Below are 15236 nucleotides of genomic sequence, written 5' to 3'. Positions count from 1 at the left end.
AGAAAGTATTTAGCATGGGTGTTTTTTGGTGGTTGTAGATGTGAAACAGATTTTAGGGGTCAAAGTTAGAAAAAGTGTGTTTTTTTCCATTTTTTCATCATATTTTGTAATTTTTTATAGTAAGTTATAAAATATGATAAAATAATGATATCTTTAAAAAGTCCATTTAATGGCGAGAAAAACAGTATATAATATGTGTGGGTGCAGTAAATGAGTAAGAGGAAAATTACAGCTAAACACAAGCACCGAAGAAATGCAAAAACAGCCCTGGTCCCAAACGGTCAGAAAATTGAAAAGTGCGGTGGTCCTTAAGGGGTTAAACATATTTGTGATAAAGATTTTGAATACGGTGACATGAAATAGCTCATGCGCAGTGCTAGGGTAGCTTTTTCTGAAAGAACACGGGACAAATAAAAGACTCTTATAGGCATTTATTCAGCGAGGTTAGAATTATTACAATGATAGAGGGGAAGTTCACCTATAACATAAATATTCAACAAAATCTACTAATGCATAGAACACTGAGTATCTTAAAAAATAAATGGAACACCTAATCCTAACCAGTTTTTTTTTTGTTTTTTTTACAATTTATAGTTATTATTTTGATAAATTGTATAGGAACTGGAGAGGAGTGGGGACTGTTGTTCCCTGCAAACAAACTGAATGGTACAGCCACACAGCCTCCAATGGTTGCTGGCTATGATGCCGCAATGGTTGCTGGCTATGATGCCGCAATGGTTGCTGGCTATGATGCCGCAATGGTTGCTGGCTATGATGCCGCAATGGTTGCTGGCTATGATGCCGCAATGGTTGCTGGCTATGATGCCGCAATGGTTGCTGGCTATGATGCCGCAATGGTTGCTGGCTATGATGCCGCAATGGTTGCTGGCTATGATGCCGCAATGGTTGCTGGCTATGATGCCGCAATGGTTGCTGGCTATGATGCCGCAATGGTTGCTGGCTATGATGCCGCAATGGTTGCTGGCTATGATGCCGCAATGGTTGCTGGCTATGATGCCGCAATGGTTGCTGGCTATGATGCCGCAATGGTTGCTGGCTATGATGCCGCAATGGTTGCTGGCTATGATGCCGCAATGGTTGCTGGCTATGATGCCGCAATGGTTGCTGGCTATGATGCCGCAATGGTTGCTGGCTATGATGCCGCAATGGTTGCTGGCTATGATGCCGCAATGGTTGCTGGCTATGATGCCGCAATGGTTGCTGGCTATGATACCGCAATGGTTCCTGGCTATGATACAGCAATGGTTACTGGCTATGATACAGCAATGGTTACTGGCTATGATACAGCAATGGTTACTGGCTATGATACAGCAATGGTTACTGGCTATGATACCGTGTATGAATCCTAATATCTTGTTCACTTCAACCTGCTTATAAATCAAAAGACATTTTGGTTGTGTTACTATAGAATAATATATCAGCCAGGGACAGTCAACACCAGAATTATTGTTGTTTAAAAAGAAAGATCATCCCTTTATTACCCATTCCCCAGTTTTGCATAACCAACACTGTTATAGAAATACACTTTTTACCTCTGATTACCTTGTAACTAGGCTTCTGCAAACTGCCCCTTTATTTCAGTTCTTTTGACAGACCTGCATTTTAGCCAATCAGTGCTCACTCCAGGGTAACTCTGCGTGCATGAGCTCAATGTTATCTATATGAAATACATGAACTAATGCCCTCTAGTGGTCAAAATGCATTTAGATTAGAGGCAGTCTTCAAGGTCTAAGAAATTAGCATATGAACATCCTAGGTTTAGCTTTCAACTAAGAATACTAAGGGAACAAAGCAAAATTGGTGATAAAAGTAAATTGGAAAATTGTTTAAAATTACATTTCCTATTTAAATCATGAAAGTTTTTTTGGACTTGACTGTCCCTTTAATCTTTTTAAAGCAAATTAACATCCTTTTTACTGCAATGATTTGTCAATAGCCGAACTCCACCCACTATTTGCCTTGTTTGGAGAGCCAATTTGAGCCGCTGACATTTGTCATCAGTTACAGATATATAGCAGGGTTACCCTTAATAAGTTAGCAGGGGGCATTTAAAGGGACATGATTCCCAAATGTTAAAGCGCTTGAAAGTGCTGCAGCACAGCTGTAAAAAGCTGACTAGAAAATATCACCTGAACGGCTCTATGTAAAAATGGAAAATAATTTACCAAAAATGTCCTCAGTATTCACACCCCACTGTAAAGAGATTTATGCAGCCAATCAGGATGCTAGTCCCAGGACTTGCAAGGGAGTGTGCATCTAGCATGTGCACACAGTCATGTTATTTCCCTATTTACTTTAAAGGGACATGAAACCCAAAATGTTTATTTCCTGATTGAGAAAGAGAATACACTTAAAGAGACAGTCAAGTGGAAAAAATAATTTCATGATTCAGATAGAGCATGTAATTTTAAACAACTTTCCAATTTACTTTTATCACCAATTTTGCTTTGTTCTCTTGGTAGTCTTAGTTGAAAGCTAAACCTAGGAGGTTCATATGCTAATTTCTTAGACCTTGAAGGCCGCCTCTAATCTAAATGCATTTTAACCGTTTTTCACAACTAGAGGGCATTAGTTCATGTGTCTCATATACATAACATTGAGCTCATGCACGTGAATTTACACTGGAGTGAGCACTGATTGGCTAAAATGAAAGTCTGTCAAAAGAACTGAAATAAGGGGCTTAGATACAAGGTAATTACAGAGGTAAAACATGTATAATTATAACTGTGTTGGTTATGCAAAACTGGGGAATGGGTAATAAAGGGATTATCTATCTTTTAAAAGAACAAACATTCTGGGGTTGACTGTCCCTTTAAACAACTTTCAAATTTACTTCTATTATCTATTTTGCTTCACTTTTTTGGTACTTTTTGCTGAAGAAGCAACATTGAATTCCTGGGAGCTAGTTAACACATTGGGTGAGCCAATAGCATGAGGCATATATGTGCAGCCACAAATCAGCAGCTCCTGAGCTTACCTAGATATATTTTTGTAACAAAGAATACCAAGAGAACAAAATAAATTAAATAGAAGTAAATTGGAAAGTTGTTTAAAAGCATGACCTACCTGAATCATGAAATAAATAAAAAATTGGGTTTGATGTCCCTTTAAGGAAGTTTATGTGCAGCTGGACAGCAGCTGAAGTATAACTGTTTACACAGCACTTACTCTGGTGAGCTGAAGAAATGTTGAGGTAAAATATCTTACCTTTTTACATAGAGATGTTCAGGTGATATTTCCTTGTCAGATTTTTACAGCTATGCCTATGAGCAAGTATTATGTCCCTTTAAGTTCTGGCTCAATTTTCAGAGCTAAATTACATGAAAAGATGGCAAAATAATAAATTAAAATAAGAGTTGAACTAAACATTTTATATATAAATCTCAAAGTGTTTACTGTCCCTTTAAAGGCAGAGGAAATACAAGGATCAGAGGCACTAGTTTGTACATTATCTACCAGCCTCACAAGTACAAAGTACACCTGCAGAACTGATAGAAATCCTACCTTAGTTACACGGAACTATAATAAACGTGTTAATAAAGGCTGCTATCTGTTCCAGCGCATCACAGCACTTTATACGTTTTATAGGACTTTTTTTAAAAAGGGACATTAAAGTAATTGTGTTACATACACACAGTAAGTGTATTAGCCATTAAATACTGACTTTAACAAGCTGTATACAAAAGTAAAGTACAACAACAAGCGGTACGCAAAGTGCAGCACAACAACAAGCTGTATACAAAAGTAAAGTACAACAACAAGCGGTACGCAAAGTGCAGCACAACAAGCTGTATACAAAAGTAAAGTACAACAACAAGCGGTACGCAAAGTGCAGCACCACAACAAGCGGTACGCAAAGTGCAGCACCACAACAAGCTGTACGCAAAGTGCAGCACCACAACAAGCTGTACGCAAAGTGCAGCACCACAACAAGCTGTACGCAAAGTGCAGCACCACAACAAGCTGTACGCAAAGTGCAGCACCACAACAAGCTGTACGCAAAGTGCACCACCACAACAAGCTGTACGCAAAGTGCACCACCACAACAAGCTGTACGCAAAGTGCACCACCACAACAAGCTGTACGCAAAGTAAAAGCATAACAAGCTGTACGCAAAGTAAAAGCACAACAAGCTGTACGCAAAGTAAAAGCACAACAAGCTGTACACAAAGTAAAGCACAACAAGCTGTACACAAAGTAAAAGCACAATAACAAGCTATACACAAAGTAAAAGCACAATAACAAGCTATACACAAAGTAAACGCATTATGTTGGCACAACTAGGGGAGGTTTACAAACTAGAAATACCCTACATGAAACCTCTGTGTTTCTCTCATCTCTCTGGCCACTAAGGGTTAGCTGTAAATCTGTCTGTGCACTGCTCTAAGCAATAACTGTGATGTATGTAGCAGGATACTGGCATGGGTTTTAGGTACAGCAAGGCATCCACCCCCATGTCAGTGTGCCCTATTAGACACAGCAAGGCACACCCCCATGTCAGCCCCCTCTCAGGTACAGCTGTTCCCCTGTCAGTGCCTCCCCCCTCAGGTACAGCTGTTCCCCTTCAGTGCCTCCCCCTCAGGTACAGCTGTTCCCCTGTCAGTGGCTCCCCCCTCAGGTACAGCTGTTCCCCTGTCAGTGGCTCCCCCCTCAGGTACAGCTGTTCCCCTGTCAGTGGCTCCCCCCTCAGGTACAGCTGTTCCCCTGTCAGTGCCTCCCCCTCAGGTACAGCTTTTCCCCTGTCAGTGCCTCCCCCTCAGGTACAGCTGTTCCCCTGTCAGTGCCTCCCCCTCAGGTACAGCTGTTCCCCTGTCAGTTCCTCCCCCTCAGGTACAGCTGTTCCCCTGTCAGTGCCTCCCCCTCAGGTACAGCTGTTCCCCTGTCAGTGCCTCCCCCCTCAGGTACAGCTGTTCCTCTGTCAGTGCCTCTCCCTCCCTCAGGTACAACTGTTCCCCTGTCAGTGCCTCCCCCTCAGGTACAGCTTTTCCCCTGTCAGTGCCTCCCCCTCAGGTACAGCTGTTCCCCCGTCAGTGCCTCCCCCTCAGGTACAGCTGTTCCCCCGTCAGTGCCTCTCCCTCAGGTACAGCTGTTCCCCCGTCAGTGCCTCTCCCTCAGGTACAGCTGTTCCCCCGTCAGTGCCTCTCCCTCAGGTACAGCTGTTCCCCCGTCAGTGCCTCCCCCTCAGGTACAGCTGTTCCCCCGTCAGTGCCTCCCCCTCAGGTACAGCTTTTCCCCTGTCAGTGCCTCCCCCTCAGGTACAGCTTTTCCCCTGTCAGTGCCTCCCCCTCAGGTACAGCTGTTCCCCTGTCAGTGCCTCTCCCTCAGGTACAGCTGTTCCCCTGTCAGTGCCTCTCCCTCAGGTACAGCTGTTCCCCTGTCAGTGCCTCTCCCTCAGGTACAACTGTTCCCCTGTCAGTGCCTCCCCCTCCCTCAGGTACAGCTGTTCCCCTGTCAGTGCCTCCCCCCTCAGGTACAGCTGTTCCCCTGTCAGTGCCTCCCCCTCAGGTACAGCTGTTCCCCTGTCAGTGCCTCTCCCTCAGGTACAGCTGTTCCCCTGTCAGTGCCTCTCCCTCAGGTACAGCTGTTCCCCTGTCAGTGCCTCTCCCTCAGGTACAGCTGTTCCCCTGTCAGTGCCTTTCCCTCAGGTACAGCTGTTCCCCTGTCAGTGCCTCTCCCTCAGGTACAGCTGTTCCCCTGTCAGTGCCTCCCCCTCCCTCAGGTACAGCTGTTCCCCTGTCAGTTCCTCCCCCTCAGGTACAACTGTTCCCCTGTCAGTGCCTCCCCCTCCCTCAGGTACAGCTGTTCCCCTGTCAGTGCCTCCCCCTCCCTCAGGTACAGCTGTTCCCCTGTCAGTGCCTCCCCCTCAGGTACAACTGTTCCCCTGTCAATGCCTCCCCCTCCCTCAGGTACAGCTGTTCCCCTGTCAGTGCCTCCCCCTCCCTCAGGTACAGCTGTTCCCCTGTCAGTGCCTCCCCCCCCTCAGGTACAACTGTTCCCCTGTCAGTGCCTCCCCCCCCTCAGGTACAACTGTTCCCCTGTCAGTTCCTCCCCCTCAGGTACAGCTGTTCCCCTGTCAGTTCCTCCCCCTCAGGTACAGCTGTTCCCCTGTCAGTTCCTCCCCCTCAGGTACAGCTGTTCCCCTGTCAGTTCCTCCCCCTCAGGTACAACTGTTCCCCTGTCAGTGCCTCCCCCTCAGGTACAGCTGTTCCCCTGTCAGTGCCTCTCCCTCAGGTACAGCTGTTCCCCTGTCAGTGCCTCCCCCTCAGGTACAGCTTTTCCCCTGTCAGTGCCTCCCCCTCAGGTACAGCTTTTCCCCTGTCAGTGCCTCCCCCTCAGGTACAACTGTTCCCCTGTCAGTGCCTCTCCCTCAGGTACAACTGTTCCCCTGTCAGTGCCTCCCCCCCCTCAGGTACAGCTGTTCCCCTGTCAGTGCCTCTCCCTCAGGTACAACTGTTCCCCTGTCAGTGCCTCCCCCCCCTCAGGTACAGCTGTTCCCCTGTCAGTGCCTCCCCCTCAGGTACAGCTGTTCCCCTGTCAGTGCCTCCCCCCCCCTCAGGTACAGCTGTTCCCCTGTCAGTGCCTCCCCCCCCTCAGGTACAGCTGTTCCCCTGTCAGTGCCTCCCCCCCCTCAGGTACAGCTGTTCCCCTGTCAGTGCCTCCCCCCCTCAGGTACAGCTGTTCCCCTGTCAGTGCCCCCCCCCCCTCAGGTACAGCTGTTCCCCTGTCAGTGCCTCCCCCCCCTCAGGTACAGCTGTTCCCCTGTCAGTGCCTCCCCCCCCTCAGGTACAACTGTTCCCCTGTCAGTGCCTCCCCCTCAGGTACAGCTGTTCCCCTGTCAGTTCCTCCCCCTCAGGTACAACTGTTCCCCTGTCAGTGCCTCCCCCTCCCTCAGGTACAGCTGTTCCCCTGTCAGTGCCTCCCCCTCCCTCAGGTACAGCTGTTCCCCTGTCAGTGCCTCCCCCTCAGGTACAACTGTTCCCCTGTCAGTGCCTCCCCCCCCCTCAGGTACAGCTGTTCCCCTGTCAGTGCCTCCCCCTCCCTCAGGTACAGCTGTTCCCCTGTCCGTGCCTCCCCCCCCTCAGGTACAACTGTTCCCCTGTCAGTGCCTCCCCCCCCTCAGGTACAGCTGTTCCCCTGTCAGTTCCTCCCCCTCAGGTACAGCTGTTCCCCTGTCAGTTCCTCCCCCTCAGGTACAGCTGTTCCCCTGTCAGTTCCTCCCCCTCAGGTACAGCTGTTCCCCTGTCAGTTCCTCCCCCTCAGGTACAACTGTTCCCCTGTCAGTGCCTCCCCCTCAGGTACAACTGTTCCCCTGTCAGTTCCTCCCCCTCAGGTACAGCTGTTCCCCTGTCAGTTCCTCCCCCTCAGGTACAGCTGTTCCCCTGTCAGTGCCTCTCCCTCAGGTACAGCTGTTCCCCTGTCAGTGCCTCCCCCTCCCTCAGGTACAGCTGTTCCCCTGTCAGTTCCTCCCCCTCAGGTACAACTGTTCCCCTGTCAGTGCCTCCCCCTCCCTCAGGTACAGCTGTTCCCCTGTCAGTGCCTCCCCCTCCCTCAGGTACAGCTGTTCCCCTGTCAGTGCCTCCCCCTCAGGTACAACTGTTCCCCTGTCAGTGCCTCCCCCTCCCTCAGGTACAGCTGTTCCCCTGTCAGTGCCTCCCCCTCCCTCAGGTACAGCTGTTCCCCTGTCAGTGCCTCCCCCCCCTCAGGTACAACTGTTCCCCTGTCAGTGCCTCCCCCCCCTCAGGTACAGCTGTTCCCCTGTCAGTTCCTCCCCCTCAGGTACAGCTGTTCCCCGGTCAGTTCCTCCCCCTCAGGTACAGCTGTTCCCCTGTCAGTTCCTCCCCCTCAGGTACAGCTGTTCCCCTGTCAGTTCCTCCCCCTCAGGTACAACTGTTCCCCTGTCAGTGCCTCCCCCTCAGGTACAACTGTTCCCCTGTCAGTTCCTCCCCCTCAGGTACAGCTGTTCCCCTGTCAGTGCCTCCCCCTCAGGTACAGCTGTTCCCCTGTCAGTTCCTCCCCCTCAGGTACAACTGTTCCCCTGTCAGTTCCTCCCCCTCAGGTACAGCTGTTCCCATGTCAGTGCCTCCCCCTCAGGTACAGCTGTTCCCCTGTCAGTTCCTCCCCCTCAGGTACAACTGTTCCCCTGTCAGTGCCTCCCCCTCAGGTACAGCTGTTCCCCTGTCAGTGCCTCCCCCTCAGGTACAGCTGTTCCCCTGTCAGTGCCTCTCCCTCAGGTACAGCTGTTCCCCTGTCAGTGCCTCCCCCCCCTCAGGTACAGCTGTTCCCCTGTCAGTGCCTCCCCCCCCTCAGGTACAGCTGTTCCCCTGTCAGTGCCTCTCCCTCAGGTACAGCTGTTCCCCTGTCAGTGCCTCCCCCTCAGGTACAACTGTTCCCCTGTCAGTGCCTCCCCCTCAGGTACAGCTGTTCCCCTGTCAGTGCCTCCCACTCAGGTACAGCTGTTCCCCTGTCAGTGCCTCTCCCTCAGGTACAGCTGTTCCCCTGTCAGTGCCTCCCCCCCCTCAGGTACAGCTGTTCCCCTGTCAGTGCCTCCCCCCCCTCAGGTACAGCTGTTCCCCTGTCAGTGCCTCTCCCTCAGGTACAGCTGTTCCCCTGTCAGTGCCTCCCCCCCCTCAGGCTGCTGTTCCCCTGTCAGTGCCTCCCCCTCAGGTACAGCTGTTCCCCTGTCAGTGCCTCTCCCTCAGGTACAGCTGTTCCCCTGTCAGTGCCTCCCCCCCCTCAGGTTCAGCTGTTCCCCTGTCAGTGCCTCCCCCCCCTCAGGTACAACTGTTCCCCTGTCAGTGCCTCCCCCCCCTCAGGTACAGCTGTTTCCCTGTCAGTGCCTCCCCCCCCTCAGGTACAGCTGTTCCCCTGTCAGTGCCTCCCCCCCCTCAGGTACAACTGTTCCCCTGTCAGTGCCTCCCCCTCAGGTACAGCTGTTCCCCTGTCAGTGCCTCTCCCTCAGGTACAGCTGTTCCCCTGTCAGTGCCTCCCCCTCAGGTACAGCTTTTCCCCTGTCAGTGCCTCCCCCTCAGGTACAGCTTTTCCCCTGTCAGTGCCTCCCCCTCAGGTACAACTGTTCCCCTGTCAGTGCCTCTCCCTCAGGTACAACTGTTCCCCTGTCAGTGCCTCCCCCCCCTCAGGTACAGCTGTTCCCCTGTCAGTGCCTCTCCCTCAGGTACAACTGTTCCCCTGTCAGTGCCTCCCCCCCCTCAGGTACAGCTGTTCCCCTGTCAGTGCCTCCCCCTCAGGTACAGCTGTTCCCCTGTCAGTGCCTCCCCCCCCCTCAGGTACAGCTGTTCCCCTGTCAGTGCCTCCCCCCCCTCAGGTACAGCTGTTCCCCTGTCAGTGCCTCCCCCCCCTCAGGTACAACTGTTCCCCTGTCAGTGCCTCCCCCCCCTCAGGTACAGCTGTTCCCCTGTCAGTGCCTCCCCCCCCTCAGGTACAGCTGTTCCCCTGTCAGTGCCTCCCCCCCCTCAGGTACAACTGTTCCCCTGTCAGTGCCTCCCCCTCAGGTACAGCTGTTCCCCTGTCAGTTCCTCCCCCCTCAGGTACAACTGTTCCCCTGTCAGTTCCTCCCCCTCAGGTACAGCTGTTCCCCTGTCAGTGCCTCTCCCTCAGGTACAGCTGTTCCCCTGTCAGTGCCTCCGCCTCAGGTACAACTGTTCCCCTGTCAGTGCCTCCCCCCCCTCAGGTACAGCTGTTCCCCTGTCAGTTCCTCCCCCTCAGGTACAGCTGTTCCCCTGTCAGTTCCTCCCCCTCAGGTACAGCTGTTCCCCTGTCAGTTCCTCCCCCTCAGGTACAACTGTTCCCCTGTCAGTGCCTCCTCCTCAGGTACAACTGTTCCCCTGTCAGTGCCTCTCCCTCAGGTACAACTGTTCCCCTGTCAGTTCCTCCCCCTCAGGTACAACTGTTCCCCTGTCAGTTCCTCCCCCTCAGGTACAGCTGTTCCCCTGTCAGTGCCTCTCCCTCAGGTACAGCTGTTCCCCTGTCAGTGCCTCCCCCTCCCTCAGGTACAGCTGTTCCCCTGTCAGTTCCTCCCCCTCAGGTACAACTGTTCCCCTGTCAGTGCCTCCCCCTCCCTCAGGTACAGCTGTTCCCCTGTCAGTGCCTCCCCCTCCCTCAGGTACAGCTGTTCCCCTGTCAGTGCCTCCCCCTCAGGTACAACTGTTCCCCTGTCAGTGCCTCCCCCTCCCTCAGGTACAGCTGTTCCCCTGTCAGTGCCTCCCCCTCCCTCAGGTACAGCTGTTCCCCTGTCAGTGCCTCCCCCCCCTCAGGTACAACTGTTCCCCTGTCAGTGCCTCCCCCCCCTCAGGTACAGCTGTTCCCCTGTCAGTTCCTCCCCCTCAGGTACAGCTGTTCCCCTGTCAGTTCCTCCCCCTCAGGTACAGCTGTTCCCCTGTCAGTTCCTCCCCCTCAGGTACAGCTGTTCCCCTGTCAGTTCCTCCCCCTCAGGTACAACTGTTCCCCTGTCAGTTCCTCCCCCTCAGGTACAGCTGTTCCCCTGTCAGTGCCTCTCCCTCAGGTACAGCTGTTCCCCTGTCAGTGCCTCCGCCTCAGGTACAACTGTTCCCCTGTCAGTGCCTCCCCCCCCCTCAGGTACAGCTGTTCCCCTGTCAGTTCCTCCCCCTCAGGTACAGCTGTTCCCCTGTCAGTTCCTCCCCCTCAGGTACAGCTGTTCCCCTGTCAGTTCCTCCCCCTCAGGTACAACTGTTCCCCTGTCAGTGCCTCCCCCTCAGGTACAACTGTTCCCCCTCAGGTACAGCTGTTCCCCTGTCAGTTCCTCCCCCTCAGGTACAGCTGTTCCCCTGTCAGTGCCTCTCCCTCAGGTACAGCTGTTCCCCTGTCAGTGCCTCCCCCTCCCTCAGGTACAGCTGTTCCCCTGTCAGTTCCTCCCCCTCAGGTACAACTGTTCCCCTGTCAGTGCCTCCCCCTCCCTCAGGTACAGCTGTTCCCCTGTCAGTGCCTCCCCCTCCCTCAGGTACAGCTGTTCCCCTGTCAGTGCCTCCCCCTCAGGTACAACTGTTCCCCTGTCAGTGCCTCCCCCTCCCTCAGGTACAGCTGTTCCCCTGTCAGTGCCTCCCCCTCCCTCAGGTACAGCTGTTCCCCTGTCAGTGCCTCCCCCCCCTCAGGTACAACTGTTCCCCTGTCAGTGCCTCCCCCCCCTCAGGTACAGCTGTTCCCCTGTCAGTGCCTCCCCCCCCTCAGGTACAGCTGTTCCCCTGTCAGTTCCTCCCCCTCAGGTACAGCTGTTCCCCTGTCAGTTCCTCCCCCTCAGGTACAGCTGTTCCCCTGTCAGTTCCTCCCCCTCAGGTACAACTGTTCCCCTGTCAGTGCCTCCCCCTCAGGTACAACTGTTCCCCTGTCAGTTCCTCCCCCTCAGGTACAGCTGTTCCCCTGTCAGTTCCTCCCCCTCAGGTACAGCTGTTCCCCTGTCAGTGCCTCTCCCTCAGGTACAGCTGTTCCCCTGTCAGTGCCTCCCCCTCCCTCAGGTACAGCTGTTCCCCTGTCAGTTCCTCCCCCTCAGGTACAACTGTTCCCCTGTCAGTGCCTCCCCCTCCCTCAGGTACAGCTGTTCCCCTGTCAGTGCCTCCCCCTCCCTCAGGTACAGCTGTTCCCCTGTCAGTGCCTCCCCCTCAGGTACAACTGTTCCCCTGTCAGTGCCTCCCCCTCCCTCAGGTACAGCTGTTCCCCTGTCAGTGCCTCCCCCTCCCTCAGGTACAGCTGTTCCCCTGTCAGTGCCTCCCCCCCCCTCAGGTACAACTGTTCCCCTGTCAGTGCCTCCCCCCCCTCAGGTACAGCTGTTCCCCTGTCAGTTCCTCCCCCTCAGGTACAGCTGTTCCCCTGTCAGTTCCTCCCCCTCAGGTACAGCTGTTCCCCTGTCAGTTCCTCCCCCTCAGGTACAGCTGTTCCCCTGTCAGTTCCTCCCCCTCAGGTACAACTGTTCCCCTGTCAGTGCCTCCCCCTCAGGTACAACTGTTCCCCTGTCAGTTCCTCCCCCTCAGGTACAGCTGTTCCCCTGTCAGTTCCTCCCCCTCAGGTACAGCTGTTCCCCTGTCAGTGCCTCTCCCTCAGGTACAGCTGTTCCCCTGTCAGTGCCTCCCCCTCCCTCAGGTACAGCTGTTCCCCTGTCAGTTCCTCCCCCTCAGGTACAACTGTTCCCCTGTCAGTGCCTCCCCCTCCCTCAGGTACAGCTGTTCCCCTGTCAGTGCCTCCCCCTCCCTCAGGTACAGCTGTTCCCCTGTCAGTTCCTCCCCCTCAGGTACAACTGTTCCCCTGTCAGTGCCTCCCCCTCCCTCAGGTACAGCTGTTCCCCTGTCAGTGCCTCCCCCTCCCTCAGGTACAGCTGTTCCCCTGTCAGTGCCTCCCCCTCAGGTACAGCTGTTCCCCTGTCAGTGCCTCCCCCTCAGGTACAACTGTTCCCCTGTCAGTGCCTCCCCCTCAGGTACAACTGTTCCCCTGTCAGTTCCTCCCCCTCAGGTACAGCTGTTCCCCTGTCAGTTCCTCCCCCTCAGGTACAACTGTTCCCCTGTCAGTGCCTCCCCCTCCCTCAGGTACAGCTGTTCCCCTGTCAGTGCCTCCCCCTCCCTCAGGTACAGCTGTTCCCCTGTCAGTTCCTCCCCCTCAGGTACAACTGTTCCCCTGTCAGTTCCTCCCCCTCAGGTACAGCTGTTCCCCTGTCAGTGCCTCCCCCTCAGGTACAGCTGTTCCCCTGTCAGTGCCTCCCCCTCAGGTACAGCTGTTCCCCTGTCAGTGCCTCCCCCTCAGGTACAACTGTTCCCCTGTCAGTGCCTCCCCCTCAGGTACAACTGTTCCCCTGTCAGTTCCTCCCCCTCAGGTACAGCTGTTCCCCTGTCAGTTCCTCCCCCTCAGGTACAACTGTTCCCCTGTCAGTGCCTCCCCCTCCCTCAGGTACAGCTGTTCCCCTGTCAGTGCCTCCCCCTCCCTCAGGTACAGCTGTTCCCCTGTCAGTTCCTCCCCCTCAGGTACAACTGTTCCCCTGTCAGTGCCTCCCCCTCCCTCAGGTACAACTGTTCCCCTGTCAGTGCCTCCCCCTCCCTCAGGTACAGCTGTTCCCCTGTCAGTTCCTCCCCCTCAGGTACAGCTGTTCCCCTGTCAGTGCCTCCCCCTCCCTCAGGTACAGCTGTTCCCCTGTCAGTGCCTCCCCCTCAGGTACAACTGTTCCCCTGTCAGTGCCTCCCCCCCCTCAGGTACAGCTGTTCCCCTGTCAGTGCCTCCCCCTCAGGTACAGCTGTTCCCCTGTCAGTTCCTCCCCCTCAGGTACAGCTGTTCCCCTGTCAGTGCCTCCCCCTCAGGTACAACTGTTCCCCTGTCAGTGCCTCCCCCTCAGGTACAGCTGTTCCCCTGTCAGTGCCTCCCCCTCAGGTACAACTGTTCCCCTGTCAGTGCCTCTCCCTCAGGTACAGCTGTTCCCCTGTCAGTGCCTCTCCCTCAGGTACAGCTGTTCCCCTGTCAGTGCCTCCCCCTCAGGTACAGCTGTTCCCCTGTCAGTGCCTCTCCCTCAGGTACAACTGTTCCCCTGTCAGTGCCTCCCCCTCAGGTACAGCTGTTCCCCTGTCAGTTCCTCCCCCTCAGGTACAGCTGTTCCCCTGTCAGTGCCTCTCCCTCAGGTACAGCTGTTCCCCTGTCAGTGCCTCCCCCTCAGGTACAACTGTTCCCCTGTCAGTGCCTCTCCCTCAGGTACAACTGTTCCCCTGTCAGTGCCTCCCCCTCAGGTACAGCTGTTCCCCTGTCAGTTCCTCCCCCTCAGGTACAGCTGTTCCCCTGTCAGTGCCTCCCCCTCAGGTACAGCTGTTCCCCTGTCAGTTCCTCCCCCTCAGGTACAGCTGTTCCCCTGTCAGTGCCTCTCCCTCAGGTACAGCTGTTCCCCTGTCAGTTCCTCCCCCTCAGGTACAACTGTTCCCCTGTCAGTGCCTCCCCCTCAGGTACAGCTGTTCCCCTGTCAGTGCCTCCCCCCCCTCAGGTACAGCTGTTCCCCTGTCAGTGCCTCCCCCCCCTCAGGTACAGCTGTTCCCCTGTCAGTTCCTCCCCCTCAGGTACAGCTGTTCCCCTGTCAGTTCCTCCCCCTCAGGTACAACTGTTCCCCTGTCAGTGCCTCCCCCTCAGGTACAACTGTTCCCCTGTCAGTTCCTCCCCCTCAGGTACAACTGTTCCCCTGTCAGTGCCTCCCCCTCAGGTACAGCTGTTCCCCTGTCAGTTCCTCCCCCTCAGGTACAACTGTTCCCCTGTCAGTGCCTCCCCCTCAGGTACAGCTGTTCCCCTGTCAGTTCCTCCCCCTCAGGTACAGCTGTTCCCCTGTCAGTTCCTCCCCCTCAGGTACAACTGTTCCCCTGTCAGTGCCTCCCCCTCCCTCAGGTACAGCTGTTCCCCTGTCAGTGCCTCCCCCTCCCTCAGGTACAGCTGTTCCCCTGTCAGTTCCTCCCCCTCAGGTACAACTGTTCCCCTGTCAGTGTACTCTCAGTTACATCCCCTCAGGTACTGACATTTATAGCATATATATACACACACATCGGTTGTTCTCACACACGGTCACTTACTTTAAACACCTCGGAGAAGAATCCCGCCCCAATCTTCTCACAGTAAAAGTCGTCAATCCGTGCCAGGTTACTGACGGCGCTTCTGAGGGCGCGGTATGAGGAGGGTCGCGGGCGGGGGGTTAAATCCCCGGGAAGCTCCATAGCACAAACCGCAGGGAGGGGCGGCTCACATGCCAGTAGGCAGCGAGGCTCAGGGCCTGGGGATCATCCTACATAGTACTCCGTATGTGCTTCAGCGCAGTGCTCGGGAATCCTAGAGCCATATAGCGCATGCGCACGTCAGTGGCCAGGGCATGCGCAGTGTTCAGGGTTCCTACAGCCAATGCGCAAGCGCACGTCATCTGCCTGGGCCTTACAAAGCGCATGCGCTCATCGCATCTCTAGGCTACGCAGTACGCACTACGCAGGGTTAAAGTAATGTACGCTACTACGTATAACTACTAGTGGTGGCTCGTTCAGCAGGTACCTTCGCCGTACTGAATAGGAGAACTAGAGCGCTTGCGCACATCACAGGTCTATGGCTGGCTTCAAGCTGAGAGAATTACATGCGCTATTTTTTTTATTTTTAAGCACGACTTGAGAGTGCGCATGCGCCTGTGGAGAAAAGGCGGGATTTGGTCTTTTCATTACCACATCCTTGTCTGTAATCAATGTGGTTTCTCT

At 54.5% G+C, this 15236-nt stretch overlaps 1 protein-coding gene across 1 annotated transcript in view; it reads right to left on the bottom strand.

Moving 5' to 3' along the window:
- The window catches only part of LOC128648365 (dual specificity testis-specific protein kinase 1), a 288549-nt gene extending 273717 nt beyond the window's left edge, over nt 1-14832 (bottom strand). The window contains exon 1 of the mRNA XM_053700962.1: nt 14574-14832. Within this exon, the coding sequence (XP_053556937.1) occupies nt 14574-14714 (141 nt within the window). The 5' untranslated portion in view covers nt 14715-14832. The remainder of the gene's footprint in view (nt 1-14573) is intronic.
- Between the last annotated feature and the right edge of the window lie 404 nt (nt 14833-15236).

Source organism: Bombina bombina, chromosome 2 (assembly GCF_027579735.1).
Source record: "Bombina bombina isolate aBomBom1 chromosome 2, aBomBom1.pri, whole genome shotgun sequence".
In the NCBI taxonomy this organism is placed as follows: domain Eukaryota; kingdom Metazoa; phylum Chordata; class Amphibia; order Anura; family Bombinatoridae; genus Bombina; species Bombina bombina.
The sequence above is the reverse complement of the archived record's forward strand: the minus strand, read 5'-3'. Positions and strand labels throughout refer to the sequence as shown.